The sequence below is a fragment of the Carlito syrichta genome, unplaced genomic scaffold (assembly GCF_000164805.1).
Source record: "Carlito syrichta isolate Samal-C Ts95f unplaced genomic scaffold, Tarsius_syrichta-2.0.1 Scaffold312429, whole genome shotgun sequence".
In the NCBI taxonomy this organism is placed as follows: Eukaryota; Metazoa; Chordata; class Mammalia; order Primates; family Tarsiidae; genus Carlito; species Carlito syrichta.
The window spans coordinates 47,561-67,924 of NW_007256525.1; the positions used below are offsets into that span (position 1 = coordinate 47,561).

Genomic DNA, 20,364 nt, shown 5'->3' on the forward strand with positions numbered 1-20,364 from the left:
CCATTCTTGTGATATCTTGACTCTCTGGGAACCATGAAACATTCCCCTACCTCCTTTTTCATGAGTGAATAGAGTTTAATCTGTGGTAGACTAAATAGTTTGAGACAGAGGGGTGTCTCCCAAATATCAGTATCCATGGTAACATGCTAGGCAAGAAGGAAGCATGCTAATACCACTCATCCACCTTAGAAACTTTCAGCATAGTAACTAAGAACAACAGCAACAACAGATCAATCCTACACAGAAATAGAAATTTCATTGCATTGTTAGATAACCTCTTGATCATATTCCTTTGCCTACTCTGCCTTCAAAAAGCAGTCCCTTACTTTGTGGTCTGTATTCTTTACTCAAGCAGCTCGCCTATGCAATTATATTCTTCAAGATTCAAGTAGTTCGTGCCTTTGTGTTTTCACTGGAGATAGAGAACAGACATAGGAGAAATGAATCCTGAAGAGCACAGAATTTCTCCATATCTTCTAATTCTATCAGTGTTTTCTCTTTTCATTCAAATTGAATTCACCAAATCTGTCTTTCTACAGGATGGCTTACTGAGAAACAGCCACTCCTCCCCCACAGTCTGCTCCTAACCTCTAACAATGCAATCATGATTTCTAAGACTTCGTGATTTTAAAATAAGGATTCATGGCAGATCTGACCACTACAAGCCTTCTGTCACTGGTGATATAGTTTCTGGGTTTGCTAAAGCACCTCTTGTCTTTATGAATGCCAGTCCTTCCATGCTTGTGTGTGCAGTGAAGGGTTAAAAAGCTTTGGAAAGACACTACGCATGTGTTAATTCGTGCTGCAGCAGCATGCATCTCTTCCACTTTGACCTCATAGTTAATCTGCGTGATAGTTAATCACGCAGAGTCTCTAGTGATTTTTTTTCTGCTTATTTCAAATACACACAGAGGCACACGCACATGGCTCTGCCCCCTCTAAAAGAAAAAAAAAATCAAAACAAAGCAAACAAATAAGCAAACCTAAAACGATGGACCTGGAGGAGAACGCGTGAGTGTGGGGGGCTTGAGTATGTACAAGAGTGTGTGCGCCTTTCTCTCTCCCTTATTTGTCTGGGTGTGAGTCTCTCCCTGTACCCTCCCCCTGCCTCAATTATATTACTCCCCCAGACTTGGAAGCTGCTGCCTGAGCTGACGCTTTGATGGTATCTGCAAGCGTTTGTGCTGATCTTATTTCTGCCCCCTGAATATTAATTCCAGAAGCTGGTAGCAATACATCTCCCCAGTGACGGAACCTACTAGAGGCAGGTGGGGGCAGCCACCATCAGATCATAAGCATAACAATAATACTAAGGGGAGGGATTATTCTGCAACCAAGAGTCAAGAGGCGAGAGGAGGAAAAAAAAAAAAAGCGATGAGTTCGCCGAATATATGGAGCACAGGAAGCTCAGTCTACTCGACTCCTGTGTTTTCACAGAAAATGACGGTGTGGATTCTGTTCCTGCTATCTCTCTACCCGGGGTAAGATGTGCCCTTTTCGGCTTCTTTTGTTCTGAAGAGGTGGGGGAAGGGGTGGGGATGTAGAACTCCAGAGACCACCCAGTTTTAAAACACTCTCCTAGGATTTGGGGCTTCATGATTAGGGGAGAGTGACTTCATGGGGAAGAAACAGGAGGGAGAAAAGAGGAAGGTCACTCTGTTCTATTTATTAATTTGTTGTATTATTTTGTTATTTTGCTTTATAGTGAAAAGGGTAACCTCATAAAGACTTGTATTTTAAGTAGTGGCATTTTGACGTTACTGAATCTGATGTCGAGGTGGGTTGTACTGATACACGCCAGCATTTGAGGCCATGTTGAAGGCGTTTTGGGTGGGGGTCTGGAAGAGAAATTTGAAAATGGGGTCCTGGCGCACAGCGGAGAGATTGTGTGTGAAGGAGGAGTTGGGAGGGGGGAAGGGGCGGCCCTGTTTCTTATACTAAAGTATCGCTTGTTCCTGCACCTGGGCATTCTTAAGGTCAGTCTGCCAGGTTTTCTATCCAGCCCCATTGACCTGGCAGCCCCGATGAGCAGACGTAGTTCAGCACCAGGGACAGCAGTTTTGGTTAGGGTCAAATTAAAGAAGCTTGTCTAACCTGATAGCACATCTATAAATCTACACAGGACACCCATACTGTCAGGCAGAAGGCCAAAGAAGCCAACGAGCTTTAATAAAGTCGGGAGACCCTGATCTGATTATGTGTCTACAGCCTCCTTGAGATGGGAGAGGAACTATTGGGCATGGGGTGGAGAATGTAAGTTAAATGAATGTTTGGGGGAATGTATGTCTGGAAGAAAAACTGACATTGCTGTAGTTTTGAAAAATATGCTTAACCAGGTAAATGTGATGCCAAAATCATGAAGTATGCATTAATGGTTTAGGGTCTTGTTGCATTTTATAGGAAATAGGGGAAGGGAGGATATCAGACTCTGAAAACCCCGAGCACGTGTGCGTTCTGAAGTCCTTTGCATTTTAATTTTCTTAAACTTCTTTGCACCAAAAGTATGAGGGGTGTATCCCCCCATGCAGTTTAGTTCAATATTAATCTACCCCCCTAAACACTTCCCCCTCTTCAAGTTTCATAGCTAGGTCCAAAGGCAGGTTAGAGGACCTCTGTTTACATTACTTGTACTCTCCTATATCTTCATTTTGAAATAATGTTTTATAAAATATTATCCCACATCTACCCCCCCAAAAGAAAACAAACAAAAACTGGTTAGAGAAGAAGTCAAGGTGCTATCCTAAGGTTTTATTGGGAGTTGAAAATCTTGTGTGGTAGTTATAACAAAAAGAAACTAAAAGGGATGAATTCATTCTAAAAAAATATTTTATTAAAAATATCTAGTCAACTTCTCTGGTACCTTCTTCTCCAGAGTGGGTAATGGGACATACAGGTTTTGAAAAACAAGAGACCTAGGTAAAACAAAAAGTAAAATCCTCAATTTGAAGTTTCCATGCAGAGAGAGGGTCTGCTTAAGTCTTCCAGCACTTTTTATATCTTCCTAATTTACTATAAAAACAAAATACATTTGCACTAAGAGTGTAAGATTAAGTTGCTTTCCTAAAATAATAGAGGGCCTTTTGCTGGAAATAGTTTTATATACAATACATTCTAGTGAAACACTAGAAAAATAATTTTTTTGCATTCAAAATTTAAACACCTATTTTTCTGCAATGTGCTTAGCTGCTAAAATTAGTTTTCTTCAGAAATTAGAAAATTAATAGGTTCTTACTAATATAAACTATCTTTCCCCCATTGCTACCATATATGAAACCTGTGGATTAAAATCTATAAAAGACATAGGGGAATGTGTCTTTATTTTTGACTTACATCCATCTTAGTAAACAATTATATTCTTTTTTTTTTAATCTCCAATGGTCCAATTTTAACCAAAACATGTTTAACTTTATTATTGTTCATAATGCTGTAGTATTTAAGATGTCTGCTTGTTGCAACAGACCCTCCTTTACAACTTCAATGTTATATTAAAGTAAAATTTGATGATACATATATTTCAATTTTTAATTTGTATCAAAATATCTTAGAAAAGCTTTTTAAAGAGCTCTAAATAATGGGAGCAATCTATCACAAAAACCCTTTAGTAGGGTAATTTTTGCATCTTCTCAATAGTAAAAGAGAATAGAGTCATTGCAGTTTGGTGCAGAGTGTGATCTGAGTTTCAGTTTGCTGCAATTTCATAAAATAGCCATTTGTATGGCTGAGTAGGACTGTGGTTAAATGGAAGCTTTGATCTCTGAAGCTGATTCTGAAGAAGGTCAATAAATAAGAGAAACATTTGGAATAACAGGAGCCAATATGAAATAGCCTTTGGGGGTAAACAGTAGCAGCAAAGCCACTAGAAAGTTAATGAAAAGTAAAGGAAACATTTAATTGAATTTTTTATTTATATAATTCTAAAGAATAGTTTTTTCCTTTATTAAATGACTGAATTCATTAGTATGTGTCTACATAAAAGTAAAGCAAGGAAAAAAATAAAACAATGGAGTGATAATATTAATAGCTAATATTTCTTCTTGTAAGTGAAATAATTATTTTCTGAAACTCAAAATTTTCTAAACTTTCACACATCTTGTTTACAGCGCTGTCACCTGGGGAGTTTACTAAAATGGAGATCCCCAACCATACATTGAATGATTCTGAATTATTATGTTTGGGGTGGAGATCAGGAATGTTTAACATGAATATTTTCAACAAGTAAGCGTGATTTCCATTTGATAAAAAGCGGTCCTTATTTTGTTTATTTCTAAAACTTTGTTCATCACCATATTTAATATTTGAAGCTGTTTTCCTTATTAGTGCTTTATGATTCAGCTGGGCACAATGAATCAATTTAATGTTCAGAATTTTTATTTGTATGAAAATCGCTGAGAGTATTTTACAAATTAAAAAATATAAGGAATAGTCTAAAGGATCTTAATAAACCAATTCAGAATATGAGAAGACACTGACTGGAATGCAAAACAAAAACAACAACAACAAAATAATCCAAACATACAGACATATATAAATGTGTAAGTAATTATATTCACAGACTATATATAATCCACATACATATTGTTACACATAGAAGTTTTAAAACAAATCTTGTAATTTTATAAACTTTTTCAAAGTTACTTTATTCTGTCTTGGAGTAAAAATATTCTAAAATAGGAAAAATAGAATACGATAGAAAAAATATTTCAATTAGGAATAAGTAAGATAACAAAAATATTTTTATTTTTATTGGACTAAAACAACACTTTTAATGTACTTAGAGTGATAAAGATTATTTCTAAAGGATATATTGAATGGAAATGAACTGGATTAAATTTTTGCTGATCAGTTTGAGCCTTATTTTAAAGTGCTAGTCTTGAATTTTTAAAAGGAAAATTTAGTTAGATGTATACGTATTTTCTATTTTTGGCAGTTGCCAGAACAGAAATGCTTCAGATTGCTTTTCTTATGAGCTACTAAAGTGTTTGGATTCCATAATTAAATTTTACATAGTTCTTAATTTTAATTGACTATGATCATGCATGTAGAGGAAATGTTGTGATTCTTCAACATAAGCCTATTTATTTACAGAATTAATCTCTACAGACAAGATTTTTATTCCCTGTTTTTCTAAAAGAGTCAACTGATTTTATCTAGAAAATAAGATCATATCTTCAGTATATTTAAGTTCTTTAATTGTAGATAGAGTGTTTCAAATATCTACCTTGAGGGAGAAATTTACTTACTTAAAAGAAAAAGGAAAAAGAGAGAAATATTTATTATCTAGCATTTCCCAGAATCCAGGTACTCACCACTATGTAAGCAAAACATTTGGATTGTAGGTGGTAGTTAAAATTTGACTTTTACTTTTTAATTTACAATCTAGAAGAGATATTCACACTGAATAAATAAAAATGTGTGATCTATATAAGGTTCAAGATACTCAGTCTCCACCAAACACATTATCATCCAATTATATTATATTATTTTGATTGAAAGTTCTAGTCAGAAAAACTTGACAATAGTCAGCAATCTTCTTTTTTATTTGAGAACATATTAAATGATGTTATTTAGAACTGAGACAAAATTATGTTTAGAAAACATCTTCTTTTTTCATTTTTATTTAATTTAAAGATGTGGGGTACAGTTCAGGTTGAAAATATAACTTCTTAATGGAATGCCTGTGCAAGTAAAGCATAGTTTAAGCTCCAATTAACTCATTTTTTTAAGAAACATAACCACAGTATGTCATCCCATTTAAAAAAAAAAAAAACCTTGCCTTCTATTGAACAAATTTATAGAATAACTTGCTCAATGTTGTCCTTCAATTTTCTTACAAAAATCTTTAGAAAAGTGAAAGACAGCTCTTCTCAGCATTAAAGTAGAATAATATTACAACTTCATTATATGGATATGTATATTTTCAATATGTACATATTTAAGTCTGGCACATTTTTAATCACCCCAATCAAATAAGCAAATGCTTAATTAACTTTGCTATGTGATAATATATCAAAGCACTTAAGTTTAAATTTCTAGAGGTATATGAAGATGTAATTTATATAAATTAATACTTTACATTTTTTATGGATATATATACCTCCACATTCTTATTCTTCCAGTACACTCATAAGTTAGATACTTTATTCTTCTGACAACTGTAGAAAATGAGATATGAAATGATTAAGAGACTTGTCCAAGACTCCTTTGTGCCTGATGTATGGCAGGTTTAAGACCCTCTCCTTAAAATCGTAGTGCAATATACTACATTACACAAGCACAGTCACCTTTTCTTTTTCTAAATGTAAAAAATACTTAGATTCTTTTGAAATGTAAAAGACCTCTACACTTTGCCTTACTGAGAAGGTTATTTCCTATTCATTGGTTCCCTATACTAGAGAATAAATATCCTTTAGAAGGCAATAAAAAGCTCCTTTTAAGTTTCACATTAGTGGCTTAGAATAAAAATAAAATTTAACTCCAAATCATATTAATCCTTATAGTATTATGATATAAGAAAACAAAATATGGTAATAATTCTATATTATTATAAAAATCATTGTATAGCTCTGCATAGATAAAATACCATGTAAATGCTAAATAAGTAGCACTGGTACTAAACTCTCCACCCATTCTTAAAAAAGCCATATGAGTACAAAATAATATAATAGTGAGGAAAACAATGGATGTTTTTAAAGCAAAGATCATTTGCAATAATTGAAGACATGCTACAAACCTAAGTTTTGTTATAGAGCCAATGTCTATGTAGTAAGACAAATATACATTGACTTATGTAATTCATTTAGGCATATTGAAGTAAAATAGCAAAACCAAACTGAATATAACATGTCAATATAATCTTGGTGGAAAAAAATAAATGATGAATATCTTCTTTGTGGTCTTTACTAGTTATTAATCCTTTATATAAATTGCTTTGGAAACATGGTTGAAATACATAATTGAGGAAGGTAGCTCTAGATATAAAAAGTAGACATTAATGTATAATTTCAAAATTAGTATATTAAAGAAATAATACTCAAGTCAGGTCTGCAGTAGGAACTGGGAGTATAAGAGGCAGAAGAAACCATGATATTTATCATCATGGAGTTTGCAATCTCATGGGTGACAGCTGATGATCAAAGAGGTGTACAAATAATTATTAAATTTTGATTCAGATAAATGCTACACGGAAAAGGTGCATGGTGTTTTGAAAAGATATAACAGATGTCTAGCATGATGACGCACAGGACAGAGAAACTGAGATCCACAAATTATCTGAAATTCATGTACAGTCATCTATTTGGTTAGTTTTAACATGCCAGTATTCTTTTCTGTACCATAATAATCTGCTGAATTTGCTGCCCTCAATAGCAGATTGCAGAGTTTCACTTGAAGATAATTGACTTAAAAAAAAAGAAAAGAAAAGAAAAGTGTGTAGTTTTTTAGATGTTTTGAGGACTATTTTCTTTAGTATTTTTTAAATCTATGTGATAGACACATAATTGTATTAAGGAAAATTAAATAAAGAAATGTTGTGGTCTATGATATTATCTTAACATAGACTCAATCTATTAATCAATGGAGAGCTGAAGGGTTTTTGCATCACCAACTTCCTGTCCAGTAGTCTATATAAACATAAGATTAGGTCTCCAAGTTATATGCATGAAAATGTACATTCTCCTACCATTGCCTCCTATTTATACATCTTCCTTGAGTCTTTGCTAATCCAATATATGTAGTCAAATACAGTCAAAATCTTGCTTTTTAGATTTATTATATCTCCCTCTATGGGGTAGAAGAAACGTGAACAATTCAAATATATATACCAGTTATGAGTTGCAATTCATTTCAGAAATATTAAAGCATGAAGACATGGATATACTAGAAAAAAATACAGCAATTTGGGGAGGGGCCATTTTAGCATTATGTGAATAATTATGTGAATAATGTGAATAATGCATGTGGCCTTTAACAATATGTATAGAACAAAATTTTTGTACCTTAATGTTTATTCAATAGTAATAACATTTTGGTTAAAAAATAGATGCTGGTAATCATATGTTAATTATCAACTGCTTTATAAACCTATTTTCTTCTAGTACCCTCTTTCAGTATATACTATTGAATAATCCAGTGTGCATTTAATTCCTTTCAAATAATTATTCTGTAAGGAAGGTGTTATATATTCAGGAATAAACACAGATCTGCAAATTTCAGATGATTTTTAAAAATCTCATAAGGCAGTACTTTTTTCATTACATTAAAAAGATCAAATGAATACATATTCCTGTTCAATTATTTCAAAATGAAAGAACAAGCAAAGCAACTTTAAATTTGAGGCTATATTCAGATTTTTTTTCTTTCTAAATAGGAATGTGATTTTTCTTAGTACTACTTGGTACTGAAAATTTGAAGGGATAATACTTAGAGTCAGTAACAATATCTAGATGGTTCCAGGAGAAAATTATCATTGAATCAAATCATCTCCTCTTAACTTCCCTTGTCCAAAATAATTTTGTATTCTTTATTCTCCAATTTTCAAGAAAACCAAACAAACCACTTTTATACTTTTTTCAAATGTGTACATTTAGACATGATTATTCCTGGTTCAAGTCCACACAAATTACTTAAATTATTACTCAAATTATTTAAATAATCAATTGCTTCATAACATTTGTAAATTCATATTTTTTGAAATTATACAAATGCAGAAAATTTTAATTTATTCTACTTCTAAGTAAATTTTATAAATTAACTTTTTTCTGAGACAAGCACCCTAACTCTATGGTCAACATTTAATTTATATTGGTGTAGTAGAATATGTGATATTTTTCTCTAAAAATGTGTAGAGTACATGATAACAGAATTATAACCATGTTTAGATATTAATATTAACTAATTAAAAGATCTTTAATTTTATGTTTTCAATTTTGAGATGACACTTAGTCTGCCTAAATTTTCTTATAACTGATGTATTGAAGAGTTTAGATTTAAAAGGGTACAGTCTAGAAATTGTTTCTCTTTAAAACTCATCTGTCGATTCTTTCTTCCTTCCACTTGAACAATCCCTCAAGAAACTCTCATAGCTTCTCCATTCACTTTAGGGTTTAGAATCATCTCACTTTCAAGTATTAAAGTCTCATCTAAATTAATATTTGGATCGCTCATTCAGTTTAAAATTTTTTGCCATTCTCTGATCAGGTCTGACCAAAAATTTCTGCTGCCTGATCCTATTTTTCACTTTTTAGCTTCTCCCACACACTCTCATTATGCTGCCTTTGTCTTTTTCAAGATTGGGCTGGAAGGAGGGAGCAGAAAGATTTTAAACTGTTACTCCGGTGACAGATGCCTAAATCCTGAATCAGTCTTCCATGGAGAGATTGGGTGGTTTTATTGAGACAATCCTGTTCCTCCTTTTCCCTTTTGGGACCTCCAGCACTGCACTATTCTTTCAAATGGGTTATGTTCTAGGATGCCTGATGTTCTAAAATTCTCCCTAAGCTCCATTCCAGGAACACATCCACCCTGATGTTGCGATTAAGGTCTTGCCGAATAGACAATCTTTTTAGGTGGCCCTAGATCACCAATTTTCTGTCATTTACTTAGTTCATTTAAATAAATAAATAGACACATACATACATACATACATACATACATACATACATACATACATACATGAAACTTAGCAAAATTGCCAGTCAAATTCTGGAAGTCAAAGTCTTTCTTACTCAGATTACTGAATTACAACCAGATTCTTCAAGATTTTTTCAAGAAAAAAACAGGTTACAGCAGTCATTGGAGTGTTTGCATTATAGAGAATACAGGCCAAATTTATCTAAGAATTCTCAGTCTAACCCCCATTTTTATCTACCTGCTGTGAATCAAGTATAAAATTGTCTGTTTGGGGTAGAGATAAGAACTGGGCTGTTAGTCTTTTTTATTGTAGATATCTATAAGTGGATAAGCTGGTAGTCGTGCTACCTTCCACCATGGTAGGAGGACATATGATGTAAAATTGCACAGCTCTTTCTACTTGCAGGTCAATAACTCTCTTCCAGAAGAACTTCTCTCTCATTAAATCCTTTTACCTTCACTTACATAGATGCAAGCTGGATGAAGGAAAAGGAGCCCGCCGCTGTTTTTGTTTCTTTTCTTTTCTTTTAACCCCTTCTAGAAAGTTCTGTCTCTCCTTAGCAGTCTGCCATATTTATATTAAATGAGAATATAATACTTGTCATGTATTTTGTTCCTCAGTTCTGGGACATCAGTCATAAAAACAATAGAGAAATGATTTGCTATTCTGTTCCCTATATAATGTGTTTCTCCCAGGTACCCACCAGTTAACTCACCTTCAAGTCTTTGCTCAAATCTCACCTTCTCAACGAGGTCTACACAGATCACTCAATGTATTATTGCAAAATCTGCTCCACCCTTTACTTCCAATTCCCCTTGTCATCTATATTTTATTTTTCCTTAGTACTTACTTATAACTTTCAGTAAATAATTTGGAAAAATACGTATTTTGCTTGTTAGTTTGTTATTTTTCCTTTTTATTTTTTATATCTTTCAGTGAGAAGCCAGAATCCATGAGGGCAGATATGCAGCTGATATAACCCAGTTTCAGAGACATACCTAGCCTCTGATAGATATTTATTCAATATTTATATGCTTAATTAAATAATGAAAATTGCACGCATTCGTTTTGAAGTTTGTATTATTTTTTTAAAAGATAAAAGAAAAATATATTCAACTTTTTTATAGTATATCACTCTAAGTCCAGCATATATGGCTTCCAGAAAAAAACAATCAACCTTCACCACCCCCCTATAGCCTTCCCCAAGAAAAAGTCATTCTTACAGTAGTATAGTTGTTAAGAACATAAGGTATGGAGATTACACTTGACCAGGAGTCAACTTGATCCTCAATTAATTTGTTTGATTTAACTTACCCTCATTCTCTTTTCATAAAAAGGGAAGATAATAATCCCCATAAATTTATTCTGAGTAGTAATTTATATAATACATGTTACAGGTTTGACACGTGGTGAACTCTTCTTACACACTGTTATTTTTGTTATTGTTACTAATACAGGGTCACTGTTTATTTTCTGGAATATTCCTGAAAGCACAAGTAACCTTTCTACCCCTGCTAAACTCTATGTTTTGGGAGAGTGTGAAAGAGAGATTTCTTGATAATTTTTTTTCCTAATTCTCCAGTTTCTTCTCTTAACTTGTATGAGGTAAGCAAATTTGGGAGAGGTCCCTGAATTTCAAGAATGCCTATATTACACATTCATTTACAATAGATTACAGTATTACAGCTAACTTAATAATATTTCTAACAATGTGAATTAGGTACTAATTTAATGAGGAACTATATCATGCTATATAAGACTCCTTCCTGAAGACACCTTCTATCACTGTATCTAAAGCAGGATCTTTCCCCAAAGATATTGTGAAAACATTGTCTGAGTTGTTAAGCAAAATTATTCAAATCATTATTCAGAGCAAATTTCTGTTGCTACTCCTGATGGTCAGGTCAATATTGGACAATACGAAATGGAGGCAGTGACTGTTGAATTTGGGAGTAATGAGGAAAGGGACAATCCAAGCTGATATTTTGCTATTCAGGGGCATGACTAGCTTTTCATTTTTCTTTGTGCCTCATAGATCTACTCATAGAATTAAATTCAACATCATCTGTCACTTAGGTTGCTGCATTAGACACCCAAAATACCTTTCTGATGTCAGTTTTGCTAATTTCCAATTCATTCACCACATAGGAGAGGGACATCTCTTCCCGCAGCAACAATTATTGTTTTAAACAATGTCTTGTGTTCCTTTTCAAATCATCATTCTACTCCCCCACCCATGGTTGCTCCTGGTAACCTTTTTTTAAAATTCTGAGCATATATATTTTTTTCTATTCTAGGACTTCATATTGATGGAATTAACAATGTGTATACTCTTGTGTTTGGTTCTTTTGTTCAGCATAATGTTTTTAAGATACAATAGTGCTGCATAAAACTTGACTTCTTTTTGTAGTTATGAATTATAATACACTTACTCATTTTGCCCTTGATGCATCCAGTTTGAGGTTAGTTGGACAAAAATTCCATGAACTTTATTGAAAATGTGTATCTGTAGAGATTTTTAAAATAAAATTGCTGAAACGTGAAACGATGTATTTTGACTTTATAAGAAAGTTCTAAAACAGTTTGCTTTTAAGCATGGCAGTTTAAGTTGCTCCAGATTCTTACAGCATTAGATATTACCTGTCTTTGCACTAGTTATTTATGTCTACATAACCAGTTATTCAAAAGTTAGCAGATGAATAAAAAAACAGTTCTTACTTTGCACAGTTTCTGAGGAGTAGGGGTATAGCAGTGGTTTAACTAGGTGATTATGACTCAGGATCTCACATAAGGTTACAGTGAAGTTGCTGAACAGGGTTCCAGACATCAGAAGGTGCCAGAGAATCAACTTCTGTACTTACTACAATGTCACTATTAAAAGGAAGCTCCAGTTTCTTGCCTTATGGGCTCTCCATGGGGTTGGAGACATGAAGAGTGTGTGTGTGTGTGTGTGTGTGTGTGTGTGTGTGAGAGAGAGAGAGAGAGAGAGAGAGAGAGAAGAGAGATTATAGTAAAATATTAAAAGTTATAAACCATCATTTCTGTTATATGCTTTTGATAACACAGATTGACCCTGAATGATCATGAGAGGGGCCTACCACAAAAGTGTTTTCTTAGTCTGCCTGGCCTGCTATAATAAAATACCGTAAAATGAATTGCTTGTAAACAACAAAAATTTATTTTGTTCAGTTCTGAGGGCTGGAAGTCTGAGGTCATGGTGCCACCATGATTAGGTTAAGATAAGGGCCTTCTTCTGGGCTGCAAACTGCTCTTTTCTCATGGTGTGCTCACAATTAGTTTATATCACGTTAATTTTTGTGAGAGCCCATGCTTGTGAGATAACCATGCTTGTTATCTTATTATCTTTAGAGGTACTAATTTTACAGCTTCTTACCTCGTTTTCACTTTCTTTTGAAATGTGTTATCTTCAATACAGAGTTTTCATTGGAGAGACACAAGTGTTTGGGAGATAATTTTATTATAAATATTTTTATTTAATGATGAAAAAAGTGACGTCATAAGTAGAATGATATTTAACTAAGTTAATTATTTTTTAAAGCACTAGATTATAAAAGTGACTTTGCCTAGACTTAAAAAAAACAAACTACCAGACAACTTTTTAGTCACACTGTATTTCACTCTACCCAAAATCTTTTATAAAATAAAAATAAATAGGAAATAAATTTAACTCAGAGTCCTGAAACCAAGGATACGTGAGTCATCAAATACTCCTTGAAACATCCATTGCAGTTGTTTATGATTTCCAGGTTCTCTTGTGGTAAACAAGTCATTTAGACAATTTCTAAGGTCCGTGATGGAAGTACATTTTACAGATCTGATGCCCTTGACATTTGCAGTCCAATTTCTCTGACGAATGGACATCAAAGTAAACTGTGTAGAAAGTCACATGAAGAGGGAGAGATTTCTTCTTTCAGTTTTATTCTCCTTGACTTAAGGTTATAATAAATTCTCCAAGCAGATTCTTAACAGATGTTTGTTTTAATAAAATATACCAGAAAAATGAAAATGCATGTAAGCAGAAGATTAGAGATAAGAATTGCACACTCTGATGAAAGCTACTGAAAATGTGTTCTTCCGATTCCTATCTATTTTATTAATTATAGCTTAACTAATTCTTACTTACTATGTTCCTAGTACCATACCAGGTGCTGAAGATACAACCTTGAACAAGGAAAACATAATCCTTGTTCTCGTGAAACTTATATACTAGATTAAAGATAGATTTTTTAAAATAATATGCTGTGTATCATAATATTATTTAACTGTACTTGTATACTTTAATATAAATAATGCCATATCTATATTTTGATTTATTTTGCCAAATGCCTCTAATTTTAAAAAATTGTGTAGTCAAACATTTCATACTCAACCATTTTTCAGTCTCCTACATCCACATGATTCTGTTCATTTTCACCTTAAAATTAGCTAATATGGATATAATTTGAATGCTGAATTCTGACATGCTGTATAAATACAAAGTTGACAAATTCCTTCTTACCTGCCTCTGTCTTCTTCCCTTCACTAAATGTTTATTGAGTTCCTTATGCTTGCTTGGCTCTGTACTAGGGGATAGACCTTGCAAGCTGGGCAAAGACAAACAGTAACCAAATACAAAAATAAATTTCAGATTTTGATAGTATTGAGAAAATAACTAAAAATGTGTGTTGTAATTAAAAAAGCAAGGGAATTCCATAAGATGGTAAGCAAGGGTCATGATGAATAATAGATACGAAATTGAGACTATAAGGGCAAAAAAATAACCCAGCTATGGAAAGATTGAAGGGAAAACCACTTTCATCATAGGTGACAGCAGATGCAAGGGCTGTGAAAGAAACAAGAACTTGGTATAATTTAGTAAATAAAAGAGGACCCAGGTGAGTTAAAGATAGTGACAAGGGATCAAAACGTCTTGAGACAGAATTTGGGAGGCAAGAAGCTATTTCTAATTCATGGTCTTGCAGTCATAGTAAAAAATATGAATTTTATTCCAGATACATATTTTGGGTCAGCTTCCTTCTTAGGAAAGAAATATGTCTATATGATTTTGAAAATGGTGATGGTTGCAGTTTACCTATCAATTTTTAGTTGTTTAGCAATCAGCTAAATGTTGACTTTTAGCTTTCTTAGAGTTATAAAGAGTGTTGTGCCAAATTCTACTGCAAAATCTTAACAAGACCAAGAACCAGATATTAATTCTGCTACTAAGTCAATGGTTTGAAGAATAATAATTTTATTGTATTATTATAAAATTATTGTACTATATTCAACTAATGTATCCAAACATATTTATTTTAGAGAGTTAAATACTTGCATCTAATAGATGGCAAAGGCTATTGTTAAAGTCCAAATTAAAATCATTTGAGCATTAATTGATTGCTTACAATTTTTACAAGATTCTCATAGACAGCATTAACAAAAGTACACTTGTTTTCTATCCATAAAATGTGTTGTTGAACTTAATCTGTTTAGAAAAGAAGCAGAGTAGGTAATATTCCATCTCAAAATCAAACAAATATACAGAAAATTGTACACCAAACTGACAAGAAACCACAGTGCTATTTTACTAATAGAGTTTTCTTTCTGCCCACAATATTTTTAAATATTTATGTTCAATTAACTTAAACTTTACAATCAGAAAATTTTATAAGGATCACATGTCAGAGAATATCTTTTAAAATTCAGTAATTTAGCTTACAGAATAGTAATTTCATTTTTGTTTTATTTCTAAATTATCATACAATAAAATTGACTTTTTAGTACAGAATTTTATGAAGTTTAACACATACATAAATTCTTATAAGTAACGTAAGTACCACCCAGATTAGAATACTGAATAGTTATGTATTCCGACTCTTCCCTAAAAAAAAAAAAAAATAATCCTTAACTTCTAACAACTGGTCAGTTATTCATCACTGCAGATTTTTTCTTCCAAGAATATCATATAGTTAGACTTATGCTCTTCATTTAGCCGTAATGTTGAGTAACTAACTAAAAAGGTGTGGTGTGATTTTTTAAAAAAGGATATTCCACATTGCATAAGATGGTCAGCAAAACCATTGTGAATAATAGATAATTATTACATATAGTTATGTTGAGATTCATCTAAGTTATTGAGGTGTCAAGTAAGCACATAAAAAGCGGCTCAACATCATTAGCTACTATCCCATCAGTAAATGCAAATTAAAGTCACAATATGCCAGGACTACATGCCTATTAGAATAGGTAAAATAAAAAAAACATACTGATAAGACCAGCAGTTGGTGAGGATGGGAAGCACCTGGAACTCTTATATCTTGCTAATGAGAATAAAAGTGGGTATAGCTACTCTGGAAAACAATTTGATGACTTCTTATAAGTTTAAACATACACCTAACATATTACCCAGAGATCACACTCCTAAATATTTGCATAGGATAATGAAAAAGTTATGTTCCAGAATAATAACCTTTAAAAAACAGTGACCATTTAGCTAAGATTCATTTGTTTCAGAAACGCTTGCATTAAAATGATCACATTAAATGTTGTAGACAAAGTGGAGGTTTATTTTTATTTGAGAAAACATTCTTGATAGAATTAATCATGAGCTTTCCAATGGTTATACGTTCTGCTTTGGTATTACTGGTGATTATGTACCTAATGATACTGGAAAGACTAGAAAAAATAATGATAGGGAAGATGAGAAGGAGAAGCATAAATTTCAGGGTAGCTTCATTTTACAATTTCTGCATTAGTGCTGCAGCTTTTTGTAAGAGATAATAATATGCTACCCAGAAAAACCAGTAAATTCCCTTTATATTTCATTAAAGTGCTTTCTCCATAATATGAATTCATAATGATTTAAAGCTTCCAGTCTTATTGCATGATAAAAGATTTAAATTTGTAAATCTATAAATTATACAAACAGGTCTTTCCTGTTATATCAACTTTTTATTTGCCTGTGAAACCAACATACTGACTTAAAACATGCTTAAACGCGGAAGGAAGTTAGGATAATTTCAAATTCCACTGGAGATTTTTGAAAATATTATTCTAGATTTCCAGGAACAAAAGTAATTTTGGACTTTCCAAAATGTATTCATAGAGCGCTAATTTGTGCTTACTCTCAGTATAGAACTTAAAAAAAAGTAATAATCTCAAGTGCTAAGAATAGTGCTTAGCTCATAAGAGATATCTGTGAATAAACACGAATGAATGAACACAAATTTCCATGATCTGGAGAATTCATAATTCCTAGTTATGTAAATTCATATTACATAGAGATAAAAATAAACTATTTATATAATGGGAGTAGGAGGAATGAGGAACAAGAACAGTACTAGAAACAAGACTGGAAGATATGCGAAGACTTATCTAACTTTTTAAAGTGAACAATAAAACCTTGATTTTGAGAAAATATTTCATCTGTAAGAGTCAATGAAAACTTAAAAGAATAATCTTCTTGACTTGGCCATGACCACAAAGGCATTTGTTTGACTGAGTTGTAGAACAATTTTAGGAAAGAAACAAAGATAAGTAAAAGAGAGGAGAGAAAGAAAAATTCCCATAGTACATGTCACTTAAATGTATGTACACGTTGTTAAAACCCCCGTGTGAAAATGAAAATTTAACTAACTACCTGAAAAAAATTTAGCTGAATATTCAAACAAAATTGGATTATTTTATTTTCTATTACCACAAAGTAGATATGAATTTTCAATATATTTTCAATACATTTGAATTTAAGGCATTTGAATATTCATCTAAATATTTGTAGATATTACATGCATATGTACAAGTATCACATACCAAGTCTACATAAATATAACCTACCTTCATTTAGACACGTGTGCTTTTTGTGAACTTTAAACTATCCTAAATAGGGAACAGTTTAATCTTTCTTTCATGTATCATGAGAGAGTGCATGAAGTTTCTCCTATCTACCTGTGGTCCTCTTGCAAATATGTGAAAAATTATGCATGTTTATATGTATAACTTCCTTTGCTAGCAAAAGGACCAAAGTTTTATCGGTTTCTCGAAATATTTTGTGTTCTAGAGGAAAATATTATTTTTACCCACAAAAATTAGATTTGAAAGTAAATACAGTGGCACAGTGAGAGAAGTAACCTTAATAGAAAGTGGCAAATGCTGACAGACAGAATTTTGTCATGTTAAACCATGTAAAAATATTATTATTATTGTCTCGCATTATTGTTTATCTTGTCTTTTTCCTGCTGTTCGGGTATTTATTTGTCTCCTCAAATAGATGAGAGGTGTTTTGAGATCAGCATTGTGCCTTACACTTCTTTCCATCTGCAACTATGTCTTGCCTATGAGTCTCAAGTGTACATTTATTAACTAATGGATCAGGAAATGTAAATCTATAAGGCATTGTTCCCCAAATTCAGCTGCCTTTCTAGTTTTTGACACATCTAAGCGACACCTGGTCACTTATTTACTAAATATTTTCCATTAAATTGTTTATCTTTTTAGCAAAAATTATTTTATTGAACACTTTTAATATATATATTTTTAAATCTGGAAAAGTAGTATTCCTTTTCAAAACAGAAGACAACTGGAAAGTAAATTCAATGATGGCAGAACAATGTTATCAATTTTTAATTGTATATTTTTATCTACCATGTGAGCTGAGTTTGTTATTGCTCTCTTTAGAAGGTCAGTTAATGGGTAAAAATACATGAGAAATAAGTTGAGACTTTGTTGTTTGTATAATTAGATGTGCTGAAGAAAATTTTAAAAGGAAAAACTTTCTTTTTCAGTGTCTTTTAATACTATGCCTATTTGACACAATTAAAATTATCTGTATACCAAAGACAGGTGTCCCAAGTTTTAGGAAACATTATTATAGAACTATCTTAATAGTACATAAATACTGAGGATGATGGCATTTTGAATTTCCAGTTTACTTTGAAGCACTATAGCAAGTGACAGAAGACTTTCCTAAGAGCTGTTACCAAAGTAATTATTTACCCTAAGAAAAGAACATCCAGGTGGTTTTTTTCATCCTCTCTTGCAGTAGCTCTTAATTAAGGTTGCACCTTAGAATTTGTTGAATACCAATGTCTTTCTCCCACCCGAGACCAGTTATGTCAGTATCATAAAGGTATGCCTTCAACGCTGGCATTTAAAACCCTTTGGGTAATTTTAACATACAGTCAAGGTTAAAAATGACTGGTCCATGTCCTATTTTAAACATTCAGTGTGTGCTGGATATGATGTATTTTAAAGCATGATCATCATCACATGAATGAAGAAACTGAAAATATTTCCTTCTTAATATTTCTTGATGGTAAATAATTACATCTTTCTCTGACATTGGCTTTTATGATTAGCTTATTTTCTGTGGTTGGAAATGGTTTGGAATTTTCACAGTCAAAACATTGCAAGAAATGCAGAATCCACGTGTGTTTCTCAAGTGAATGAGTGAGGGGAACCTCCCTCTATTATATTGACTTAGTTTGGTACTATGCTGTCACTATGGTCCAATAGCAATACATGTATAGTGTGTATGTTCTGCATTTAATTTAAAAACTGCTACTTGAAGCCCACATATTTATGAACCCACTTCAGGTTTCTGTTTGTTTGTTTTGCTTTCTTACAAATTTCATGGTAGTTTGTAGTGTACAAGAGGAGTTGTCCCAGTTTTCCCAAGATCATTCCGGTTATAAATTCATGTAACAATGTCTCAATAGCTTCTATTCCGTGGCAAAGTGTACACAAATATGAAATTGAGAATACTATTTTTATTATTTTTCAAATAGTCACCTTGAAGTGCTTTATAAATAAAGATAGAAATGAGAAATATGCCAATTTAATAATAATTCACTGACATTTCTTTCTATACAGAATTTAGCATTATTTCTATCCTATCTAACAGCCTTAGACAATTGAGATGACTTTAGATTTGAATTCTTGCCCTAACTTTGGCCTTCTTTCCTTTTAATCCAAAAAAAGGAAAAACCCACAACATTTTCAATGTGTGTTATTTGAGCTGTAACATGCAGGGAATAAACAACTTTTAATAATGAGAGTGATGGCAAATTTGAAATAACATGCTAAATAGGTAGTTCGTTTCAATTTTAACTGTAATGGCTACTTAGGCACATATATAAAGAGAGAGTAATTTTTACTAAGTTATTTTTCAAACATTGATTCTTCTTTAAAAATAACTTATACATGCATTTTGAAAAGTATTTGCTGGGTGTCTTGCCAAGTGCCAGACACTAGAAAAGATTTGGAAAACAACACTGTGGAAGACAGAAACAGTTCTTTCCCTTAGGGCCATAAGGTTCTGTTTCTAACCATCAAATCTAAACTTATTTTTTTTGTTTTTTTGCTATGGTTATTTTTGTGAAGTAAAATGTATAAAAGTGCATAAGACATAAACGTATGTCAAAACATGCTCATAAATTAAAATAAAAACTCATATAATCACCAACCATGTCTGGAAATAAAACATTGCCAACACCTCAGAAAACATCCTCATCCCTTCCTAATTTCTATACTCTTTCTCTTACCTCAAAAGTCCTGACTTTGAACCCTATAGTTGAATTGTTCCTGTCATTAAATTTTATGTAAACAGAAATATGACATGTTAGTTTACGTGTGTGGGTGTATGTACAACATCTTTTCCTCAGATTTTTACTTTTTTTTTTCTGGTTTTTTTTTTTTTTTTTTGAGTTGGAGTCTCACTCTGTCACCCAGACAGGAGTGCAGTG

At 32.4% G+C, this 20,364-nt stretch overlaps 1 protein-coding gene across 2 annotated transcripts in view; it reads left to right on the forward strand.

Annotated features, from left to right (window-relative positions):
* Nucleotides 1-685: 685 nt before the first annotated feature.
* GABRG2 (gamma-aminobutyric acid type A receptor gamma2 subunit) overlaps nt 686-20,364 on the forward strand; it is a 110,743-nt gene continuing 91,064 nt past the window's right edge. For both annotated transcript variants that reach the window (XM_008069905.2, XM_008069906.2), the window contains exon 1: nt 686-1,481. In XM_008069905.2, the coding sequence (XP_008068096.1) occupies nt 1,375-1,481 (107 nt within the window). In that variant the 5' untranslated portion in view covers nt 686-1,374. The remainder of the gene's footprint in view (nt 1,482-20,364) is intronic.